The 24487-nt window shown below is 40.7% G+C and overlaps 2 protein-coding genes across 3 annotated transcripts in view; both read left to right on the top strand.

The window, feature by feature from the left end:
* LOC105890034 (disintegrin and metalloproteinase domain-containing protein 9) overlaps positions 1–2856 on the top strand; it is a 39447-nt gene extending 36591 nt beyond the window's left edge. For both annotated transcript variants that reach the window (XM_031570342.2, XM_031570341.2), the window contains one exon: positions 401–2856. In XM_031570342.2, coding sequence (XP_031426202.1) covers positions 401–461 — 61 coding nt within the window. In that variant the 3' untranslated portion in view covers positions 462–2856. The remainder of the gene's footprint in view (positions 1–400) is intronic.
* An 11301-nt stretch (positions 2857–14157) lies between these two features.
* LOC105889906 (disintegrin and metalloproteinase domain-containing protein 9-like) lies at positions 14158–23700 on the top strand. The gene is made up of 22 exons (XM_031570345.1): positions 14158–14427; positions 15057–15160; positions 15285–15343; positions 16520–16598; positions 17025–17101; positions 17409–17637; positions 17720–17785; positions 18120–18188; positions 18724–18893; positions 19525–19603; positions 19953–20101; positions 20359–20524; positions 20666–20758; positions 20852–21047; positions 21175–21268; positions 21572–21755; positions 22013–22093; positions 22186–22291; positions 22425–22548; positions 22926–22995; positions 23179–23243; positions 23411–23700. The coding sequence occupies exons 1-22, from the start codon at positions 14349–14351 to the stop codon at positions 23475–23477; spliced, it is 2406 nt and encodes an 801-aa protein (XP_031426205.1). The 5' UTR covers positions 14158–14348; the 3' UTR covers positions 23478–23700.
* Positions 23701–24487: the final 787 nt, after the last annotated feature.

The following is a 24487-nucleotide window of genomic DNA, read 5'->3' as shown; positions in this document are numbered from 1 at the left end:
GCCCAGTAGATACAGGTGTTGAACACTTTGGTTTGCCTATGTCTTATATAATGTCTACTAAGTCTGACTAGACTGTAAACATATGGTACAGTGGTACAGGAGGTAGAGAAGTCGTATAGTAATCAGAAGGTTGCTAGTTCGATTCCCTGTCGAAGCGTCCTTGAGCAAGACGTTGAACCCCTAATTGCTCCTGATGTGCAGTGTGCCATCAGTGTAAATGTAAAATGTGTATATACATCCTTGTAAGTCGCTTTGGATAAAAGCGTCTGCTAAATGACTAAATGTAAATGTAAATGTAAACATATGGAATATTTTTAACAGTTTTTCAGCATTATTCATGATTAACACGTTTCCCTGTCTTTCTGTCTTTCTTTGTCTCTGTCTGTCTGTCTTCATCCAGACCCTTTCCTGCAGCAACACATCTTGTGCCTCAGAGACCCCCTCCTCCACCTCCCGTATAGCCCACACACTGCAGAGGTCAAAGTGCATCGTGGGACATCGTGGTGGCCAAGGGCGCTTGAGGGAGCGGAGAATGACCTGCCTGCAACAGTCCCCGACCTCTCAATGTTCCTTCTTGGCCTTCCAGTACCGTCTCACAGCTTCAGGACAACAGTCAGCTGTCCAATGGAATCACAACGCTGTCACTTTAACCAGTAAAAACCTCCTGCAATACGACTCAGAGTACAGGGCAGAGCCTCACGAACCCTCGTCCAATGAGCTGGCTCCTGCCTGGATAGACTCCACTGTGTCTACGGCAACATGCAGATTGTTTTTATCTATTGTTTTGATTATTATGGGCTGCATAGGACCACTATTATCGATTGCACTTCACAGGCTCTGTTCTCGATACACTGCAATAGGAATGTACAGAAAGAAAATCATGAGCCACAAGGATTTAGTGTGGCGTGTTGACATATTGATAGGTCTTGAATTTTCTCTCTTTTTTTTGTTGTTGTGATGAGCACTGCTTTTTTTTTAAAGAGCCCTTTATCCTTGTGTGGAATGTAAATTGAGAACCTGCTCTGGACTGCAGGCTTATTGTTCCAGGTTAAAGGTTATGCCGCAAGCTGACTGCCATATTCTGCCCCCACCTGCAATTTTGATGCATTTTTTTTTGTACTGACAACTCACAATGCACTCTAAATATCTTAGAAAAGATCATCAGTGTAAGAAGTCGCCTTCAGGTTTACAACTGACTATTTTACATAGCCTTCGTAAATAGATATACAACATAGTACAGTTATCCTAGCAGTATACAGCATGCTTTCTCACTTTCCTTCCCTTCTTCTCCTAATGCCCATCTAAGGTAGAATCTCAGAGATCTGAGCCTTACAGACAGCCTCACTTATGCACACGTCAGTTAACAAAACAGTTTGTAAGAAGAAGTAGCCTTCACACGTCCATACGAAACCAATGGATTTGAAACTCAATCATACAAAATGACCTGATGATTTTAATGCTGTGATTAAACATGTTCAATTATTTGATAATAATATGTGTTCTCCGGGCAAGGAAAAAGAGGAGAGTGTGTGACCACTAGGCTACATGTGCCTTGTACAAGTGGTGATTATATCTTGATATGAATTTGTGTTTTACTTTGAATTGCATCACACTTTAGCCTTTGCTATGCAGCATGTTGAAGGTCACAGCTAACAACTCTACAGTGAGACCTCGTGTTCAGCAGTACACCTGGACCACCCATAGGTCTGGAGAAATGGAGATAGTTCTGGAGTCAACTTCATTATGCTGTACAGTTTAGAGAGGCACGCGTTGCTCATGAATGATCAGGTCTCTGAGATTCTACTTGTTCCTCTCTGGTGCATTGATCTGACAGTGGATTGAAGCCTCTGGACTCTAGCACTGTGGCACACTCTAAAGTGTTCAGAGAGTTGTGTAATTTATATGACATCCTACAGACACATGCAGTTTGAATGACAGTAATAAGTCAGTTGAGTAATCCTTCTCACATTACTCTGCCCATTGTCTCTCTTTAACTTTATTTCACTTTTATAGTTTTTTTATATCTTTTTGGTTCAAATAATTTTCTGTTATGATGGGTTTTGTAATCAAGAAAGGTTAATTGAGCAGTTTTGCTTCACACTTGGAATAATTTGCCATTGTCATGGATAGCCATATTATAATTCTAACACTGAGGAAAAAGAAAACCTCATTAATTTGATTCCTTTCTTCTGCAAGGGCTTTGTAACAGTAAGGGTTCAACATCTGCAAAAAACAACTAAAGCTAAATATGAGTAATGAGCTTTTCTGAGTCAGATGGAGTCAGTAGTTCTTCCTTAGACATGACACCGTCACACACACACAAACACACACACACACTCGCATTCCCTTCAAACAAATTAGTGCTTTATTATCCTTTCACATTTCCTTTCAAACGTATGCAGGCCTACATATACAAATGCAAACACACACATTTTTCATCACAATACTGAATCTCTGGAGATGTCAGATACCCATGGCACATGAGGATCCACACCTAAGTGTCATGCAGTATTGAAATGAATATATGATTAAATAAATTAATAAATATTATTCTTTATTTGCAAAGGAGGATTGTGTATATGTGACTGATATTCTTATCACCACTATCGATTGGAGTAATGTACTTGTGCAGTATATATTATCTAAGACAGTATACTGGAGGAACTCATTCATTGATGTTGGTTGGCCTGATTGCACTGCATACTCAACTCTGGCAGGCCCCTTTTCTGTGTCTGATTGTGGTGTTATGTAACTGCCATGTCCTCTCTCAAGAGAGGGGCTGACTAGATGCTCGTACAGTAATGATGGTTGGTTTTGTTACTGCATATGAAAATAAAAATCACTGGTATGTTTTTACATGCTGTTACAAAGGTTTTCTTGTTGGAGAAGATGGTTGTCATGACAAAACTGTTGTCATTTATGTTAGGTGTGTGTCAATCAAATTCCTCATTAAATGAGTGTCTTAAACAAGATGAGGGAAATGCAGAGTTGAGAGGACTTTTAATTCACTTGAAGCTGAATGTCCAGTTTCATGAAAACAGCCTCAGTGTTAGTGATTTATGAAAACATCTGGTAAGCTCCACTCTGTAATCTCCTTCCAAAATACAATATGCTATTGTCAATGTGAACACACATGTATAGGCTACAGATATACACTATACTGTGAACATTACATTTAAAGTTTGTGGACTAAGAAGTTCCGGGAAGTCAGAGGGCCAGGTCTCAAACAGCAGTAGCTGAAACATTGCAAAGATTTGGGATAATCATCCCATGTATTTAAAGCAGTTGTGGCTAGGCTCTCTTTTTTTGGACCATGGACACATCACAGCTGTCAAATAAACGAAGAAAGCCCCAGGTCAACTGTTTTATTCCAGTTGGTTCATGTCTTGGACATTTGCTGGTCTGTTTCCTCCCTGCTTTTCTTTGTTGTGTCCATTTCATTAACATGAATAAGTCAGAGGTCTTCAACCGGGGGTCCGCCAAATGATTTCATCTGAAGCATTTTTTCCCTCTTCCAAAAATTAAAAACGTCCAAGACTACATGAACAGAACTTAAAAATGCTTTCTATTCCTTAAAAATAATACATAGGCTACCCACGAGTCTTCACGCGATCATTTGATCATAATGGCAACATATGCACTTTTAGCTACATTTAGCTATCTGGTGCCAAAAGACGTTACCTGCAATAACCATACAATTTGAAATAATTGATCGTTTTGTAATTTCTCGGAACAAAAGCTCCTCGTCAGACACCACTGATGGCGGTTCAGATGATCTACCTTCAGAGGATGCCAACACCCCTTCCATGAACAGCGAAAACGGGAGAAGACACGTAAATATTCAGAGAATTATCTGAAGTTTGCCGTCACCTACAGAGACCGATGGTGAAGAATTAGCAGTGTGCGTGGTTTGCTCTTCCGTGCTATCAAACGAACCTATGAAACCATCAAAGCTGCAACGACACTCAAAGACAACCCGTGCTCACTTGAAAGAAAAAAAAAAACATTTAATATTTCCCGTTTAAAATCTTGAGGGCCAGCAGACCTTGATGAGACAATCAGCCAAAGCAGTGGCGGCGCCAGAGATTTTTTTCTGCAGGTGCTATAGGGGTGCTCGGCGTTGTCGGTAGGAAAACTGTATGATCAGGGAAAGTGTATTAAAACCGGATGTCGTCACTTTAAGCCGGTCTCTGGTTGGATAAAGCTCTTCAGCAGAAATGGACAAGGACCTTTACTTTTTAGTTGAGAAGTTGTGTTGATCGCCTGGCATGCAAACGATCGGTTTTCTTTAAATTATTATTATTTTTGTGAAGTTATACGGCTTATGTGAATGAAGCTATCTACACAACTTTTTATATGTCTACATTGACTCGTTTAGTTGTTCATGTGGTACACGTAGGTCTTAACTGAAGCTAACGCTTGGACCAACAATCCATTGGAACACATAGTAGCTAGCTAGCCTCGCTGCTAATAAGTCTAACGTTAGCATGCTGATATGAATAGACCCATTATAGTCAGGTGGCTTAATGCTCAATTGACTTGTTAACCGAACTTTTACGAAGTCATACAACTAAACACACAAGTGACTTGTTAACCGAACTTTTACGAAGCTATATGACCAAACACAAAGCTAGCACTGTTAATTCCGCTATAGCTAGCCAGGTCAATTAGCTCGCCTAAGATACTGCAATTTAAGCTAACCAATTACCTAATTTCCCCCAAAACCCATCGATTACATGTGTTTGTGATGTGTAACATATATCCTTAATCAGTCATTCAAGTTATTAACGTTTATTTACCGCTAGCGATTACACGACACAAGGGTAATTCAATCGCTATTAATGTTGAACTTGAACTTCAACAACGTCACACAATATTAAAAGTCAGGCATCGGCATGGTTCCTACAGAATAAATCAAAGGTCCTTGTCCATTTCTGCTGAAAAGCTTTATCCAACCAGAGACCGGCTTAAAGTGACGACATCCGGTTTTAATACACTTTCTCTGATCATACAGTTTTCCTACCGACAGGCGTTTTACCGAGGGTGCTATGAAATTAGGGTGATGGCATATGTGTCACATGGTTCTCTACTACAACACCTCCCCACCATATCGTCATATCTGTATACATGATGTTTGCTCTCTGAAGCGCCTTTGTGGTCCATGAAAATCGCCATACAAATCGATCGTATTATTATTATTATCATTAGGCTGCTTCCGACGGACGCGCACATAGCAGTGTTCCTCTGCGACGGTCACTGACAAAATGCATGCAGCATTGATTCCGCAATCCCAAATACTTTACTTACTTCAGTGGGGGTTAAAGTTGGCGCCAGATGACCACCAGGTCACCACTACCATGTCTGACAAATTAAACTAAACATAAATAGTTCAATACATTCTAAACTAAAGAGGGCAAATTAGAATAGCAGATAGAATGAACTAAAACAGTCAAAGAGTCAGAAATGCTTTCAAAAAGTATATATTATTTCAGGTCACAATCAATAAAAACATAGAAGCTTATGTATACCTGGCTAGCACAGACAGACTGCTCGTCCTAGGCTAGAATCTGATTTTTTAAGGCGGATCCAGAAAAATGCCAAAAAGAGACCGCATTCATTATTGTTACACATCTAACAAGACCGTTCCACCTTAAATCTTAAACGGTGTAAAGATGCAGGCCCCTTTTAAAAGTGAATGAAACAAAACGGTAGGCACTAAAAACCACAATTATCAGAGCTAGATCATTGTATCATTGTACAATAAAACTCTTAAAGAACAGGCAAAAATGCAAACAAAACTATGCTGGAAAAGCCATAAGCAAAACCAAAATCCGGGCAAGCCAGCAGACCAGGTGTAGCATGGCTAGCACCCTCAGTAGAGGTGTAGGGTTGATCTCTTTGACCACGACGTTCCTCTTCTTCTAAATCAGATTCAGATACTCCTTGCATTTCTTCTTCTTCTTCAACGTCACATGATTCTTCTACACGTGGAATTTTGGGTATCAAAAACCGATCCATTACTGTGAATTTGTTGATACTACAACAACGACTTTGACAGTGCACTAGCTCTCTTTCTCCTTCAATCGTCAGGAAACGTCAACGTTCACGCATGCGACGTGTCTGTGCCGTGCTACGTGAACAATCTGTTTTATTTCAATCTGTTATTATTTTCTTTTGTGATTGAAATATTATTATCACACAATAAATTAAATTAAGGACGCAGAATTAAATTAAATAACAATAATAAATAAACCATTATTTTCTTGGGGGTGCTATGGCTAATCCAGGGGGAGCTATAGCACCCCCTAGCCCCCCCCCCCCCCTGGCGCCGCCCCTGAGCCAAAGTGTGCGAGCTAGCTTGCATTATTTGTCGCTCAGACCAAACAGCCATGCGGAAAGTTTAATATTGCCAACAGCTAGTGATATGTGCAAAACAATGTTTGGGAAGGATGAGTACGTAAAAAAACTGAAAAGCATCCCAATTCGGGAGTTTTGCGACTAGTAGTGCCCTCCCACCAGCTGCCAATTCATAGGGCGGGCACTACTAGTCGCAAAACTCCCGAAGGCAGATTATTTTGCACTACAATTAGATGAATCCACCGATGTGTCAAACGACGCTCAGCTTTTTTGTGATTTGTCGACCAAAATGAGATGCAGGAGGAATTTATATTCTGTAAGCAGCTGCCTGGAGGTAAAAAGATTTTCAAAGTGATCAACAATTTTTTCCGTGAACATGATATACCCTGGCCAAAATGTGTCGCGATGTGCACAGACGGTGCAAGAGCCATGTATGACGCACTGCATGCTTCATAGGGAGAATGTTGTTGCCAAAGACATGAATGATGAATTCTCAAAAGATGTCAATAATAAACAGAATACATTTAAACGAGTTGTGTGTCACAGATGATTTGTAATTCTGTTCAAACATGTGTAGGGGAGTGTTTGTGTGTGACTGACATTTAGTTCCAAATAAATTATATGAATATCTGGCCCAAATTTGGGGCGGCGGGGGTGGGGGTCCCTGCTCAGTGTCTCTCTCAGCCAAGGGGTCCTTGGGCTGAAAAAGGTTGAAGACCCCTGGTCTAAGTTCACAACAATGTAAAAAAAAAAAGAAGGCAAGCAATATGGGATTTCAGACATAGCTGTGTGTGTATTCTGTGTGATAGATAGTGGTGGGTAATTGAACAAAGGATACCATAGTAGCAACAACTTAATTTGCTTTAGAGGTTTTCATTAAAAATATCTCCTGGTTGTTTGTAGTCATTTAGTTTATGTTTATGTATTTAGTTTAGTTCTTTAGTGAGTTAGTTTACACAGTATTGATGTGGTTTGTGTGATAAATGATGAGATGAGAGTGTTTTGTAGGCATTGCAGGCCATCTAAGAAAGTCTGAGAATGTCACTGTGCCAGATGGGAGTACCTGCCTGGGTGTGCATTCATTAAACTGGCATTCTGCAGGTATGTTCAGCACTACAGACAGCACTCTGGCCACTCACTCTACTTCATAACTCTTAACCTCCAAACACATAGACAGACATCCGGTGAAGATTGGAGAACTGCTATTTATTACACATACAAAATGCAGTATTGAACTCTGCAATCGCCGGTCCCAAGACCGGTTGCAAAAGGAGGAGGGTTTAGCATGGGGCTGGCGACCCCACCATGGAGATGTGTGGATGACAACAGTAACCACCGCCAAGAAGGTACACACATTTGTCAACACTTAGATTAATTCACCAGAATTGCCAAACAGCATGAGCAACCGTGTCCCTCTGGCAGAAGACAGATGAGACACTAGCCAATGAAAGGTATCATGAGGAGACGCTGGTACCGGATCGGTCACACCCTGCACAAGTCTGTAGATAACACCAACCAACAAGCCCTGCCCTGGAACCCTCACAGAAATAGAAGGAGAGGAAAGCCATGAAACAGCTGGCGCCGTGACCTTGGCACTGACCATAAGAGAATGGGCTACACATGGAACCCGCTACAATGACAGGGATGCCTGGAGAGATCTGGCTGACAGTCTGTCCCCCAAGAAAGGTGGGGTTGGTAAGATTTAACTTAAGAATGATTGACCTAAGTGAATACACAACATGCTAACTAGTGTTACACCGATTAATCGGGCCGATATCTGGCATTATTAGTTAATCGGCATCGGCCAATTAACTGCGCTCACAAGGCCGTTTCTAAAAATAATTCTGCAGACAGTCTTGTCAGTGTGGCTGCTGTTGGTCATAACGTTAGAGATTCAATTCATTCAGCTCATATTCTATTTCTGATAATGTCATCATTTATCTACCTTTTCTGCCTTGATCACCCTTGATCCATGATCTGAGGATCGATTGCGTTATGCTCTGGACACACTAACCCAGGTATATACAAATATGCGATATCCGTCCACACTACCATTTTCATATCCTTTACCAAATGTTTGCCATCCACATTAACACGTTAAAATGACAATTGTTGTCATGGTTATGCCACTCGTGCAACCAACATGATATCGGCTTGATATATCGGCCATCGACTGCCCTGTTGTCAAAATATCGGCATCGGCCATTGAAAAACCCATATCGATCTATCACTAATTCTAACTATCCATTCCATCCTCCTGCCCTTCCTGTTTTCAAAAAGCCGGTAAAACCGTCGTGTAGGCATACTGGTAACTTCCCAGAGTGTCTCTGTTGTCTATGAATCTTGTGAACAGAGAGGGGCTGGCATTACATCCTGTGAGACAAAAACTCAAAGATATATCACAAATTAATTCATCTCATGACATTCTTCAGTTTCATTTCAAAGTAAATTATTTATTTAGGTCTTCACAAAACACCAGAAAAAAAGAATATTTTGCACTCACCGATATGCATCAGACTTGGTATGATGTGAATCTGTTCTGAGGCATTCATGTCCTCCTGGGCCTTGTGGAGCCACCCTGGTGGCCTGGAGTCCAGCCACTCTGTAACATGATGTAGAAAATGAAGACATCAGCTGTAGCCAGATATATTCAGTACACTGTGTGTCTATGATGAGTAAAGGTAACATTGTGCCTCACAAATTCTGATAAACAATTTAGATAACCCAATCATTTTCAAAACATAATCTAATGAAGCAGAATATCTCATTATTCACTCACTGAAGTAAAATGTGTTCCAGTGGACCTGGGCGTCATCCATGGACACTCTTCTTCCTCCCCTTTAAGTGATTTTTTTCGCAGGAGTTTGGTGGCCATCCGTATAATCGTGGATGATCCAGATCCAGTCCATCCTCAATCTGCGTTCTGAACTCACACTCCTCCAGGGGGTATGCAAGGTCCCCCTGCTCCGTCCAGCTCTTCTCCTTCCTCTTTCTCTGCTGTTCATCATCACTGGCATCACTGGCCCAGGTCTCCATGTTTCTTGTCGTTCTTTTCCTCCTCCTCCCCTTCAGCTGATTTCTTCTCAGGAATTTGGTGGCCATCCGTATAATCATGAGGATGTCTTAAGCCAACTGTGAAACATAAGATAGCTCACAGGAATTGGACACAATATAGCAATTGGTTCCCAACAACGTTTAACTGTAGATGACGTATAGTACCAGCTGTTATGACAAAGCAAAACTTTACTGGCACATAACTGAAATACGTGGGTGTCTCCACATTTACATATTCTATAAATACCTCACTGGTAAATCTGAAATGTGGCTATAGCTTAGCACATCCAGTCCATCCTCAATCTGCGTTCTGAACTCACACTCCTCCAGGGGGTATGCAAGTTCCGTCTGCGCCCAGCTCATTTCCTTCCTCTTTCTCTTCGTTTCATCGCCACTGCCGGAGAGGCCAGAGAAAGAACTGCTTGCAGCCTCCAGAGATGCTTCAGAGATCTTTTTGCTTCTTGCTTTCATTCTCTCTTTCTCTGTTTTGATGAGGTTAAGAGTGATGTTTGGCCTCCATCTTTGCCGGATCCCTCTTGATCTCGTTGCTCTCCTCGATGATCGGTTCCATCTTGGGCTTCTGAGGCTTGGACAGGCCATTGGTGCTTCTCAGTAACTTCTTTGAAGGACTGTTAACAACTCCTTGAAATGTAATGTTAAATGGTTTAAGTAGCAGCAAGCTCTTTTCAATGCGTTCTCTCTCACAGACAGGTACAACTGATAAAGAAGTCTAGTTTAAAGTAGAATTCTCAGTTAAAGTAGAATTCTAAGGTCAAAGTAGAATCCTCCATTCAAAGTAGAATTCTGACAACGTTCTATTCAGTGATGTCATGTGAGTGAACAGGAGAATTCGAATTGTAAGAACCTGGCCTGCAAGGTGCTGCAGGCGCTCGAGTCCCTCAAGATGGTGGAGAAGGACCCCAACGGTGGCCGTAGACTGACCTCCCAGGGCACCAGAGACCTGGACCGTATTGCTGGCCAGGTGTGGTCGTTTGATGGTCTCAGCGGCAAACAAGATAACATGCATAAAACAACAGTGATTGATATAGTTATGCAGATGTCAACAGGTGACTACACCCCAATAGACTCTCTGTGTCCATTTTTAGAGCAAATAAATAATTGGATGAGCCAAACTTTTCAAAACAGGACAAAACAGAGATTATTGTGTTTTGCAACAAAGGGAAGATAATTAGTACTATTACGACTATTTAGTATTTAAGCACTTAAGAGTCAAATACCATACTTATCAGTGGGGATCAGGTTATTTTCAGTATAGTCATCCTTTTTACGCCATACCCACCTTGAGTGTCTGTCGCCAAAAAGCTTAATTTTATTTTAATCTGACCAGTTCCAGTCCTAGTAGTGTTTAAAAAACTCCAAGCGTTTATGTTTGTGGTGACATGACAGGAAAGGCTTTTTTTCTGGCATGCTCTCCAAAGAATCTGTTGGCTTGGAGGAGGCATCTGATGGTAATTTTGGAGACTTGGTGCCCCTGTAACAGTGATCCTTTTTTTTTTTGCCTCTCTTACCATCTTCCTCAATGCTTCAGTTACATTACATTTATAATAATTTCTAGGGGTGCCAATAATTGTGTCACATATGAGAATAAATTTACTTCAATTAAAGGTAGAGTTTTCTGTATGAGATTAGGCTAATTCACCAAAAGGTGATTTTCTTATAACCCCCTTTTTTTCTTTACTAATCTTCATAATATACAATAATTGTGGAGGGGGTTGTATTTATGTAAAGCACATTGAATTGCCTCTGTGAATAAAATATGATATATAAACTTGCCTAGTATGACACAATTCAGGCATTAGCGATATAGCCTAGTACACTGTAAACCTGAACAAGTTCAGAGTACTTAAAACTTTTGATGTAACCGATTACATAATAAAATTTGAGTACATATATTATTATTTTTAAGTAAACTTAACTTTAAAATGATACATCGGCTAAACTGATTTATTTTGTTATCGTTTTCATAATTTTTAAGTTCTCTGAACTTATATTCAAATATTTGTATACTTAAATCTTTTAATCTCTATGTACTAAATTATTTTCACTCAACAACACAACATAAAATTAAGTTTTAAGCCTTAAAAATCAAGTTCAGTGCACTTAATACTGGTGAACAAGTTCAACTTGATTATTCTGAGTAAATAATACTTAATAAGCTTACTTTTTTAAAGTTAACTCCGCTTGATTATTTTGAGTAGGTAATACTTAAATAGCTAACTTTTTTAAGTGAGCACTACTTATTTTCAATTATTGACCACATATACTGATTTTCTGGTTCTGTTTACAAACTGACTTTAAACTGAAAGTTACTCTACAAGAAACATTCAAATCTATGTAAGATTTCTATTAAAAAGAGTGAGATGAGAAAAACTTAAGAGGTATCACATAATTTATATTTCTTGTAAAACAACTGACAAAATAAAAGATTACATCAAAGCTTTAAAGAACAGCGTTACAAAGTTAACAAGTCAACAACAAATCGTTTATTTCAAAAAATAATTTTTTTAAGGTGAGTAAGGACGGTTTCAGAGGTTTGTTGTCATCCAGACACATAAAAAAGGTTCTGTATGAGAAGGTGTGCGTGAGTTTTTTCGGATATTCTAAATTGAAAGCACACGTCAGGCCAAACAACAACATAAATGCCTCAGAAATCTTCTGCACCCAATTCAAAGATGTTCTCGCAGCTGAAGGGGTCGGACCCGATGTAAGGAGAGCAACAGGAGCATCATCAAAATCTGGCTCCTCTTCCTCCTGCAAAACACCATCAATACAATTACCAGGAGAGTTTCAATGGAAACACTTACAAAAAAACTGGCAAATAATAATACATAGTATCAACTAATATTAAAGTTTCAGTAACAAACTAAATGTGATCACTGTTGTGCAGTTAATCCTAGACATACCTGAAGGTCATAAGCCTCGAGGATCACCCGTAGCACCTCTGCTGTCTTGCCAGTCCGTGATGCCTTCTGCCTGTACACAAAAATATCTCCTTTGGTTGACTCCTCTTCTTATATGTCTACATCAAATCGGTTTGTTGTTTATATGCAACACGAATGCTGTCAGGGCAAAAAGAATATTGTAGGTCTTATTTGAAGTTCTCGACCATTATTGTTAGCTTGCTGCTAACACTTTTATCCATCAGATCCATTAAAACACATAGAAGCTAGCTAGCTGCTAAAAGGTTACATATAACATTAGCATGCTGATATGAATTATATGGTGTTTCTGTAGAACATGAGTTGTTTTCAACATAAACAATTGATTGTTGTTTACTTTGCACATGAACATATTTGAGGGGAAATAACCCACTAACTAGCTATTTAGCTCTTTAGCTTCCTAGCCGCCAGCGCCAACAGTCGTGCAACTGAACTTGCTAATGACAGCCAAAACGTGATTACTCAATAATAATTACAAAGAGGGAAATTCGCCACTTCTTACCGCAATTTCACTTGCTCCTGCAATTTTGTCGTAACAAACAGCTAAAAAAACACAGTTTACTTACCAGATAAGGACGCCTAGCAGCGACAGGATTACTAAAATATCTCCTTTGGTGGGGTGACCAGACGTCCTCTTTTACCCAGACATGCGTCCGGCAGTGATTGCAAAATCGTCCGGGTTTTTGCCTCGTCGGATATTTGTGTTTCTCTGGGTCCTTCACAAACTAGTTTTTACGCCCTTACAAGTTTAGGAAAGGGTATCTCCCTTACGTTCCACCTTCTAGCACAAGCTCTGACTGTAGCGAGAACTGTCATTGGTCGACCGGCCTCTCAGTGTTGCCAGATGCACGATAATTATCCTCCAAAGACGATCATTTTGAGCATTTAATACGATACTTCACAATTTCCAATCTGGCAACACTGAGCACCGTGCCAATTCTACTAGTTGCATTGTTTACAACAGCACATGACATCTGCATGTGGAAGAGGTGTCAAAATTCCGTCGCGGGGGAGGGGGCGGGGTCATCTGTATGCTATACACTACCAAGCCCCTCCCCGCGACGAAGTGTCCTCTTTTTCACAAACTCAAATATAGTCACCCTACGAAGTTGGTCGACTCCTCTTCTACAGGAGGAACATGCTTATAGAAGTCTAACTGATACTATACAATTATTAAGTCTGCTGTCTCCATCTCTCATCACAAGATCTCTGATTCTGTTCTGAACTAGTCCTGCAACGACGTTGATGACGTCAGACGTCACGTTTGAATGAAACTAAAAAAATATGAGTTATCAGGCAATGTTTACTCAAACAAATACATTCCAATACAATTAAAACGTCTTCACTTGCTCAGAAAACTAATACATTTAAAGTTGGGTCAACTAAATACCAAGTTTTAAGTACTGAATACATAATGTTAATAAGTTAGTAGAACTGTTTGGGTTTACAGTGTATTATTTAGTGATAGGCTAGAAAGTCAATGATGATCTATGAAAACGGTTCTCTTTGTTCCATGTCCATGGGTGAAGGGTTTGCCTCTGTTCACATGTCCTGTCATTAAAACCTGCAGTGAATACAAAGTGAAAAATAAAACTGCCTATATTATCAGCCACACGAATCTATCCAGAACCAAGATAATGCTTAACATCACTCCTGTCTATTATTGCACAACACTAGATCGATCCGATGTTTCCACTCTCCTAACTCATAGATCTATATATGGCTATGTCCTAACTGACTACGTTAACAGGTTTCCGTAGTTAGTCACGTCGACTTCCTTTGCCAGTCAATGATGACAATCTTGACTTGCGGTTAAGAGTATATAAATTCGTGTGTGTGTAATGAGATGATGTTCATTTGTGTGGATAATGTGTTTGTTTAGACTATATATATAAAATATGTAAAATAAAAGTAGGCTGCATTTAAAGTTTTATTATTGTCTGTTAAATAAGCAACTTTTAATTTGTCTGAACAAACATGGGGAGAAAATTATATCTTTGCTACCATACCGTCTTCCTCACTGCTTTTATTGTTGAGCTTGTCAACTGCACTAGAGGTAAGTTGCTACATGCGAACTGTAACAACATGTCATTATCTTTTTCACCTAGCCACAACACAATTTAGTGACGTTTTAGTGTTGTTATAATGTGCGCAATGACAGCCTTCTATGTTATAACAACCTTCTATGTTATGATGTTATGATTGTATTGGTAGGTCACTATTTGTTCTGTGGTGAGTTAACCCATTGCTGAATGATTATATGTATTGAGTTAAATGTGGAAGCATTTAACCCTTATATAGCACCTCTTAGGCATATTGTCAATCTTCATTTGATAACTAAAATACAGATTAGTATGGGAAGCCAAGTGATGCTCTGTGCTGATCTGGGAGAGGGCTGTTCTCCACAGAAGAGAAAAAATGTTAAAACAGTGGTTGCAGAACCACTCTGCATACTTTTTTCCAAATTGCATGTTAAATTTGGAATAGCTTTTTAATAACACGCCATTGAAAAGGGAGCCAGTTGTGTGTGGACTCAACAGGGCTAGTAACCAATCAAACATCTATCAGTTGAACTACGTATATGACAATAGGAAATGTCTTTAAATTCAACCTCATTACTGTAAGGTATATAATACTATTTGCTTTCATACTATTTTAATAGTATTCTGTCACCAATCTATCTAGGCTCAGCCTCCCAGCAAACCTCCCGCTTCTCTACTTATGAGGTGACTGTACCCAAACGCATAACAAGACAGAAGAGAGATCTGGATGACCAAGACACAGGGAAGGTACATTTCAAATCCACATCACCCAGGTGGAAATGTACTTGTACTCTGAATTGTTGTGTCCTGTTTCCTGTTCTTGGCTTGATTAGCTTACATTTTTTACATTTTGATCTATTCTTTTTTAAAGGTGTCTTACACCATCCAAGCCCAGGGCAAGGAGCATGTTGTGGTTCTGAAGAGGAATAAGTAAGTGTCACACCGTACCTGTCTATCCAGTCATGATGTTCAATCATGTCCATCAGTAACCTTTAAAACAGTTAATAAATCATATAAACAGCTAGGACATTGTGACATGCAGGTTCATGTACATCACCAGTAAAACGTAGGACAAACCATATGTATGTACCGTATGTGGTGATTAACTGAAGCAGTAATAGTGGGAGGAGGAGCAGGAGAATGAGTAGGCTTTAATGCTAGGCGAGAACTGTTTTTGGGTGGACTTGTAATCCATAGCAAGTGTGAAGATCATACAATTTGGCCTTCCCAGTCAAAGCTATCAAAAGGACAGTTATTTCAGAATTCTCATAGACATTTGTGCCTTTTCCAGGTTATTGTGGTTATTGTTTTGATTGCATTGTTTTTACATATTTAAAAAATGATGTGATCACATCACCTAAAAGTTGAGTTTACTTGCTTGACTGTGCTAGGTTCAAAAACAGATTTTCCCGAAACTTCCTTGGTTTGACTGAGGATGTGATTGTGGATTTTTGGTAGCGTAGGAGAGACACCATGTGTTCTTTCTTTCACACCAGTTATGCAAGCTTTTCCCTGAAAGGAAATTAGAATGAGGAACAGATTGTGAAATGTGGCTTGACTAGTGCCCCCCCCAGCCCATGGCTAGCCTATATGCTGATGCAAAATTCTATGCACTTCTATTTATAAAAAGTCCTGAGTATGATGTTTGTGTGAGTGTGTGTGTGTGTGTGTGAGGGAGCGAGACAGATTTTTTTTCAGATATTGTGTAAGCAATGCACTGCATTACCACACAGCTGGGGTGAACTAAACTCAACAAAGTGTGTATAGCAAAATGTACGTACATGTGATGAAGATCCTGGTTGTCAACACATCATGGTCTGACGAAGAGGCCCATGTGGTTGCAGACTTATTGTAATCCATAGAATTGCATTTGTATTGCATCTTCTTGTTTTGTTTTGTCTATTACTACGAAAGGCCAAAAGGGAAAGACGTGACAAAGAGATGACTTAGGACAGCTCTCTGCTCACATACAAAAACACACCCCTCAAAAAGATTCTACCCATGATGCACTGGAATGTGCCCGATTAAAAATGGATGTTCATTAAAACAGTACAGGTACTGCATTAACATTCCGTGTTTTTTCATCGAGATGTGTTCTGTTCACAGGCTCCTGCTTCCTAAGGATTTCACCGTTTACACATATGACAAAGATGGCTCTCTTATCACTGAAAGACCTGACATGCAGGTAAGACAAACAAACACAAACTGCATATTCACTATCTATTTCTAGTTATTGTTTGCCCAATGCTGTGATGTGTCATCCATGCCCACATATAGATCATAGATTACACACAAACTCACATCTTCCTGAACCAACACAAAGACTTATGGACTCAAGCGAAACATTTCTGTGTCAAAAAGATGGGGGCAGAACTGTCTGGAAGGTCAGACATGTTGTTCATAGATTAAGCATTTAGTGAGATCATTTCCAGCACTGATATGCTCAGTTTGTAACAAGAACCTTCCTATACCTTCCTAAACTAAAACTATACTGACAGGGGAGCCTCTCTGACAGGAGAGCAGGTTACTATGGAAACATACACGTGTATGATTTTGCAAATGAACAAATCTTTCCTTTTAATGTAAATATTCACCCTTCACTCCTATCCAGAATCACTGCCACTACAAAGGCTATGTGGAGGACATAGAGTTTTCGTCTGCATCTGTCAGCCTTTGCTCCGGACTCAAGTAACTTCCCATTTTGCTCTGGTTGAAATGGAGTGCCCTTTGACCTTGTTGTTTTGTTGTTGTAAGAGTGATGGCTTGTTTGATATCTACATTATGTTCTTTTTGGGGTATCACTAAACTAATAGCTTTAACTCAGTATTTTTACAATAAAGGAATCTGCCAGTGCAAAGGGATTTTCAACCTCATATTGGTATCACGAGAAACTAACTTCCTAATAGAATATCTTGACCTTGACCTCTTCACTACATGTCTTGACTTCAAGAGAGATGTGTATGTGTGTTACATGTTTGCGTGTGTGCCTTCTCAGTGGGTTCCTGACGATAGGGAACGCTACACTCGGGATCGAGCCTCTGGAGGGTTCCTCTGACTTTGAGCATGTGGTGTACCGCTTGGAGAATGAGAAGACGGAACAACCTGTCGGCTGCGGAACCCCTCACACCCATCGCCATGATGACAACGACACCTCTTCCACTGCCCAAACCATCGTCCACTCTCACAGTGACGTATCTGGGCTCCCTGTCAGTCATCTACTCAGAGTGAGTGTGTGAGCGTGTGTATGTACACTTGTATGCTGGCATGTATTTGCACATAAGTGAATGTGTGTGTGTTTTTCACCAGGGGAGGCGAGCTGTAATGCTGCAGACACACTACGTGGAGCTGATAATCGTGTTGGATTACAAAGGAGTGAGTAACCTGTACACCAACCCTCCATCATTAGGTCTAGTTGTTCATATGAAGCTGATTTCTCATTTCCTTATTTTCCATATTTAGTAAAGCATTCACCTGATTGGTAGAACATTTAATATTTGTTGTGCTAATTAAAATCGAGGTGCAAGTTTTAATTTTGATTGAATTAGATAGTGGGGCAAAACGTCTGTAAATTATGTTTCAATAGGACTCAGATAGAATGGCTTTGTAAATGTTATATCAGTGTCAAAAGACGCAAGTTATATTCCTTATCCCCTTCTCTCCTCTTTTCTCTTCTGCTGTGTTTCTCTTCCTGTTTCCTCACCAACAGTTCAAAAAAGTGAATAATGAGACCCAGACTCGAGAGCATATGATACAACTTGCTAATCGCCTAGATAGTGTAAGTAGCAAACTGAAATAGACATTCTGTGTATCTTTCTGAATTTGTATGACAGTGACACACATTCTTCTCTTTTCTGTAGTGTTTGAACTGACTTTTTTTCCTTTGAATTCTCTTATTCTTTTCTTTTTCATTCACTTTCTCACAAACCTCCCACACTTTCTCATTTGTCCTTCTCCTCACTATGTCCTCCAACCCCACACATTCTCTCCCCTCCTTCTTCTCTTCCCTTTCTCTACAATTCTCTCATCTTCGTCGGGCAGACGCCTACGCAGTCTAAACTCAAAGACTGAGAGTCTTTACCCACAGGCAGTGAGACACTTGATCTCAAATTTTTCAATTCAGCACTCTTTCCTTATTTTTATTTATTTATTTAATTTTATTTAATTTTATTTAATTCAATTTTAATTTTATTTTAGTTTAGTTTAGTGTGGAGCGTAGACCCCACTACATTCGTTGTATGTGACAAATAAAACACTTCTTGAATCTTGAATCTCTCCTCTGGACCCATCCCTTTGCCCTGAACCTCTCTTAGATGTACGAGGCCCTGAACATCCGTGTGGTGTTGGTGGGGCTGGAGATCTGGACGGCAGGGAACCTCATCAATGTGACCAGCGATGCTGGGAGTGTGCTGAGAGGTTTCACGGACTGGAGGAGGCAGAATCTGACGCCCCGCCAACGCCATGACTCTGCTCATTTTGTGGTGTATGTGTGTGTCTGTCTATGTGTGTGTATCTGTCTATGCGTGTGTGTCTGTCTGTGTGTGTGTATCTGTCTATGTGTGTGTATCTGTCTATGTGTGTGTATCTGTCTATGTGCGTGTATCTGTCTGTGTGTGTGTGTATCTGTCTGTGTGTGTGTATCTATCTATGTGTGTGTATCTGTCTATGCGTGTGTGTCTGTCTATGTGCGTGTATCTGTCTACGTATGTGTGTGTATCTTTCTATGTGTGTGTGTCTGTCTATGTGTGTGCATGTGGCTATTTATTTATTTATGTGTGTGTGTGTGTGTGTGTGTGTGTGTGTGTGTTTGTGTGTGTGTGTGTGAGTGTGTGTGTGTGTGTGTGTGTGTGTGTGTGTGTGTGTGTGTGTGTGTTTCTGTGTGTCTGTGTGCAGCCATTCAAATTCCGAGTCTTTGGGCCTTTACTTTCATTTGCAGAGTGCAGACCCAAATAAATAATACAAATGTTTATGTTTATGTGTGTGTGTGTGTGTGTGTGTGTGTGTGTGTGTGTGTGTGTGTGTGTGTGTTGTGGTGGTGGGGGTTGTTCTCCTCTCTTCTCTTTTTGTCTCCACCTTCATCCTGTTCTCTCCTCCCCCACTGTTCTCTCCTGTAGGAATCAGCACTTTGGAAAAATCGCAGGGCTGGCCTTCGTTTCCGCTGTCTGCAGCAGTATAAGTACTGGAATTAACATTGTAAGGCAGCAGAGCCTCATTGCACTATAGTCCTAACAAAATGCCCTTCCTTCACTTGACAAAAAACAGTGAAAAAAAAACCCAACAGACCAGTAAATCCACCAATAATAAAACTCTGTTGAATGTTGTCTTTTGTTTATGAGAACCATGTCAAATGTAATTCAGTCTGTCAGATGTGATCTTCAAACTATTCATATGATAAATCTATATGAATTATCTGACATATATTTATAAAAAAATGTGTGCTGACCTGTTTTATGAGGAGCCACTCTTTGGGTCCCGCACTAAGGAACCTAAGGAACCTGTCTATTGGATTGCATTCATGAGATTACCCATGTTCCGTCTACAGTATGGCAGTACGGGCTACCTCTCGAGGATCATGGCTCATGAACTGGGGCACAACCTGGGGATGGGTCATGATCGTGTGGGCTGCTACTGCTCAGGGGGTGATTGCGTCATGGGCGCCCGTACCAAGTGTGGAAACTCATGTGATGATAAGTGAGTGGAAGTCTGATTTGTACGTTTGTGAATGTGTGTGTGAGTTTGGGGGAGTGGGTGAATAACACTGCTTCTAATACTGTGATGAGAAGAAGAAAAAAATCAACCACACTGCTTTTTGAGACAGATGTTATTCTGATTATGTGATGGGAAGGAAATAATTGACCAAATAAATGACATTTCCTGCTTTGTCTTTCAATCATTTCCTCTGTCACCTTTTCTTGGACCTCAATCTTTATTCTTTTTTCTTTCTGCAGAGTATTTAGCAGCTGCAGCGCTGATTACTTTGAGTCCATGATGCTGCGGCTTGGCCACTCAAACTGCCTGCTCAACATTCCACAGCCACACGAGACCTACCGCAAGCCCTACTGCGGCAACAAGTTAGTGGACCCGGGCGAGGAGTGTGACTGTGGCTCTGAGGAGGTGTGTGTGTGTGTGTGTGTGTGTGTGAAGCAGGGTCTGTGTGTTGACAAGTGTCTCTCTATAACCTCTGTACCTCACTGGTTAGATGGGGCCAGGGGGATACTTATCCTCTCCTCTCTCACTGTCTCTCTCTCTCCTCAGGAGTGTGAGAAAGACCTGTGCTGTGAGCCAAAAACCTGTAAGCTGAAGTCCTGGGCTCAGTGTGCCTATGGTGAATGCTGCAGGAACTGTAAAGTAAGTAATCTCACATGAGCTTTAAAAACATTCGAGGACTGTTTTATATGTTTATTTATTGTACGTTGCTAAATGATTGTCTTTCACCTTCAGTTCCTGCCAGGTGGCTACGAGTGCCGCAGCCGGTCAGACGAGTGTGACCTACCTGAGTACTGCAACGGCTCGTCTCCTGTCTGTCAGGCTGATATGTATTTGCAGAACGGACACCTCTGCAAGAACAGCCAATCATACTGCTACAACGGCATATGCCAGCACTACGATGGTCAATGCCAGACCTTGTTTGGCCCCAGTGAGTTTCAGCGTCTCTTCAGATCTGCATTTCATTCGGTGGAAACTAAAGCCCAAGCAGCTCTCAACAAAGAGCGTGTGTGTGTGTGTGTGTGTGTGTGTGTGTGTGTGTGTGTGTCTTTTGACAGAGTCAAAGTCAGCTGCCGACGTTTGTTATGAAGTTGTGAATTCTAAGGGGGACCGCTTTGGAAACTGTGGCAGGAACCGGCTGTGCAGTGCCAGGTTAGCACATGTTGATGCACAAATATGCCCATTCAACATCATACAAACAAGCAGGGCAGTAGTGTACTATGACAGCATGCCAATCAAAATGGTATGATAAACTACATGTGGTATATGGATACATGCATACTATCTATCCCTCTGCATTTATCAGCACCAGTGTTTAAAAAGGCATTTAAATGTGCAAACCTGTGCAATGTATGTATAGGAATTGATACATACATATGAAATAGCTGTATGTATAAGGGATAGGGTTATCTCTGTGTATGTACAGTATGCGTATATGTACCTGCTCCCCTGCAGGAATGCCAAGTGTGGGAAGCTGCAGTGTGAGAATGTGAACTCTGGTACAGTGTTTGACATCCACCCCTCCATCATCTCAACCTCCATTGGTCCAAACAAGTGCTGGGGGGTGGACTTCATGATGGGGCCTGATGTGATGGATCCGGGTATGGTAAAAGATGGAACAAAGTGTGGGGAGGACAGGGTGAGCTGGCATTACAGGAAAACATAGAAAGCCTCTGGAACACACACACACACACACACACACACACACACACACATACACACACACACACATACACAAAATGTAAAATGTTATTGTGAACAAGCAGTCTTACTGAAAGCGCAGTACTAACGATGAATGGGGTAAAATAATAAGAGGTACTGCAGACTTTTAGTTGATTTGTTTGCTGAATCCTCTTATTATATCTTAGTGTGTTTCTGTGTGTGTCCTGTCCTCAGGTGTGCTTGAATCATGAATGCAAGGGTGTAGCAGAGCTCAATTATGACTGTGACATAAAGGACAAATGCCATGGCCATGGGGTAGGACAGCGATTCCCAACTGATCTCTCATCCTCATCCAGCTTTCCCCTATCTCTCTGCGTCTTCCTCTGATTCATGTGTTCGTGTTGCAGGTCTGTAACAACATTAAGAACTGCCACTGTGATTATGGCTGGGCTCCTCCATTCTGCAAGGATGAGGGCTATGGGGGCAGCGTGGACAGCGGCCCCACATGGAACGGTAGGACAGGGCTGCCTGAGAGGCGGTAAAGTGTAAAGCATGCATATTGAATGAAACATATGAAATAGTCATTCATTTAACCCGAACCTCACTATCTCTTGTGCGTCTCCCTCTTTCTGTCTAACCCCTTTAGATAAAGATACATCCCTCAGGGATGGTTTGCTGACGTATTTCCTTCTAGTTCTACCTCTGCTCCTGTTGGGTCTATTTGTGTTTCTTGGTTGGAACCGGCTGCAACAACAGCTCTGCAGGAGGAGGTGCGAGTCACTTAAGGTTGTGGGATCAGGGCCAGGACAGGACAGGAAATTAGGTCTTATAACCAAGTTTGTGTACCCCACATAGCCCTATAGACGGCATATATATTAAGTGTCTGGCACATAGCAATGTGTAGTTTGTGATGGCATAGAGGTTGTACAGTATAAAGCATTTGGAGTGTAGGTTTGGAAATACTAGGTTTAGCCTTTTGGTAGCATTTATCCAAGGTTTAGCATTTAAGTATATCTGATATACTGATAGAAATAGTTAGAAGTAATGTTTTCACTTCAGGAGTTGTAAGTGGTTCCATATGGAAGTGGAAACATGTACCTAAGAGGTCAACCTTTTGTACTGTCTTTTTACTCACTCTCTCAAACAGGGCTGAATCTGGACAGCAGACCAGCAACCAAGACCCAACTGCTCAGACTGGAAACCCTTTTAATGATGGAGTGAGTCCGATCAAAATCATCTTGTTGAAGAGTGTGTTGGCTTCAAGCAGGTCCCATGGAAATGGTTCAATCATTCTACCAACATAGGGCCATTCAAGAAATGAGTTAATGTTTAGAATTATGCCACGGTTGTGTGCATATCTAGCTAATACATCATAAAGCTCTGTGTTATGTGTGTTGCAGGTTGTTCAGTCCTCAAACACAGCCTTTGTGCCCTCTGGACTCTGGGTCCCTCAGCCACTACACAAGTAAGGTGTCATGGTCAGACACCAATGGCTTATGGCACTGAAATGGGTTCATTAGAGATCTGCAATAATAAGATATGATGACCATTCACCTTGCTCTCACCCTTTCTCTTGCTTTCTCTCTCTCTCTCTCTCTCTCTCTCTCTCTCTCTCTCTCTCTGTCTCTCCAGGCTCCATACTGTAGAGACACATGTAAGACCTCAGCGACCTCCTCCTCCTCCTCCACCTCCTGTGTAGTGCTCACTCTACCAAGGCAAGGGTGTGTGTGAAGATCCAGGCGTGGGTGTATACACATGAGAGGCAGTATAGAGTACCAGCTGTTGGCGAACCAATTGCTCTCAGTGTTGTGAAAATATCACAGATTATGCAGGAAGTCATATTCTGTTTAGATGATGAAAAAAGTGTTTTCTAAGTCTATTCTTTTCTTAGGATTACAGCTGACTGTATCACAAGATAGAATCTCAATACTGTTTATTTGTTCTGTCAGTTTGTTTAATCAGATGTATTGAATAAAATATTTTTCACCTTTGCAAGTGGTAAATTGAGAGTTTTTAAAAATCTTTAAATGTGCATCTTTAACAGCTCTTCATCAGATTATAGGCATTCCCAGTGTTTTACATGATTAGATTGTCCCATCTGGTGGTGGCAGCGCGTGTGTGTGTTTGTGTGTGTGTCTGTGAGTGAACTTCTTTTCTGACGGCATCTGTATTTTCATTTATTTAATTTACATAGACTCACACTTTAACACTCTTTTCTCTATCTTCATCAACCACCAACCAAAGACTTTATATGGTAAACATTTGTGCTGGCATTGTGCCCTGTTCACTGATATCTAGTGTGCCCAACACTCTCAAATAGTTAATCAAATTAACATATTAACATAATCCAATTAACCAATTAACCCAGTAATTGATCACAGTAGGCATCCAGGGCCACTTCAAGGCACATTATGCAGGTTTTCAAGGTGTTTTTTTTTATAGGTAACTAGTTTTATAATATCCTCAAATTAATTTGTATTGCATATGGCCATGTGAAGGACAGAAAAACACCTGCTATTTATCACGAGGTGCACAGCCTATTCACTCTGTAATTTTGTGATCAGAATCTGTGAAAATATAGGCCTATATACAGTTCAGCCATTTTGTGTAAGTATAAAGTGCTTTGATTGGTTCCGTGCTGATGTTGTATCCCATACATTAGATCTATTACCTTATACGGGAAACCTGGTTACAGTCATAACCCAGATG

The sequence above is a fragment of the Clupea harengus genome, chromosome 7 (assembly GCF_900700415.2).
Source record: "Clupea harengus chromosome 7, Ch_v2.0.2, whole genome shotgun sequence".
NCBI lineage: Eukaryota > Metazoa > Chordata > Actinopteri > Clupeiformes > Clupeidae > Clupea > Clupea harengus.
This window is presented reverse-complemented; position numbering and strand designations above follow the sequence as displayed.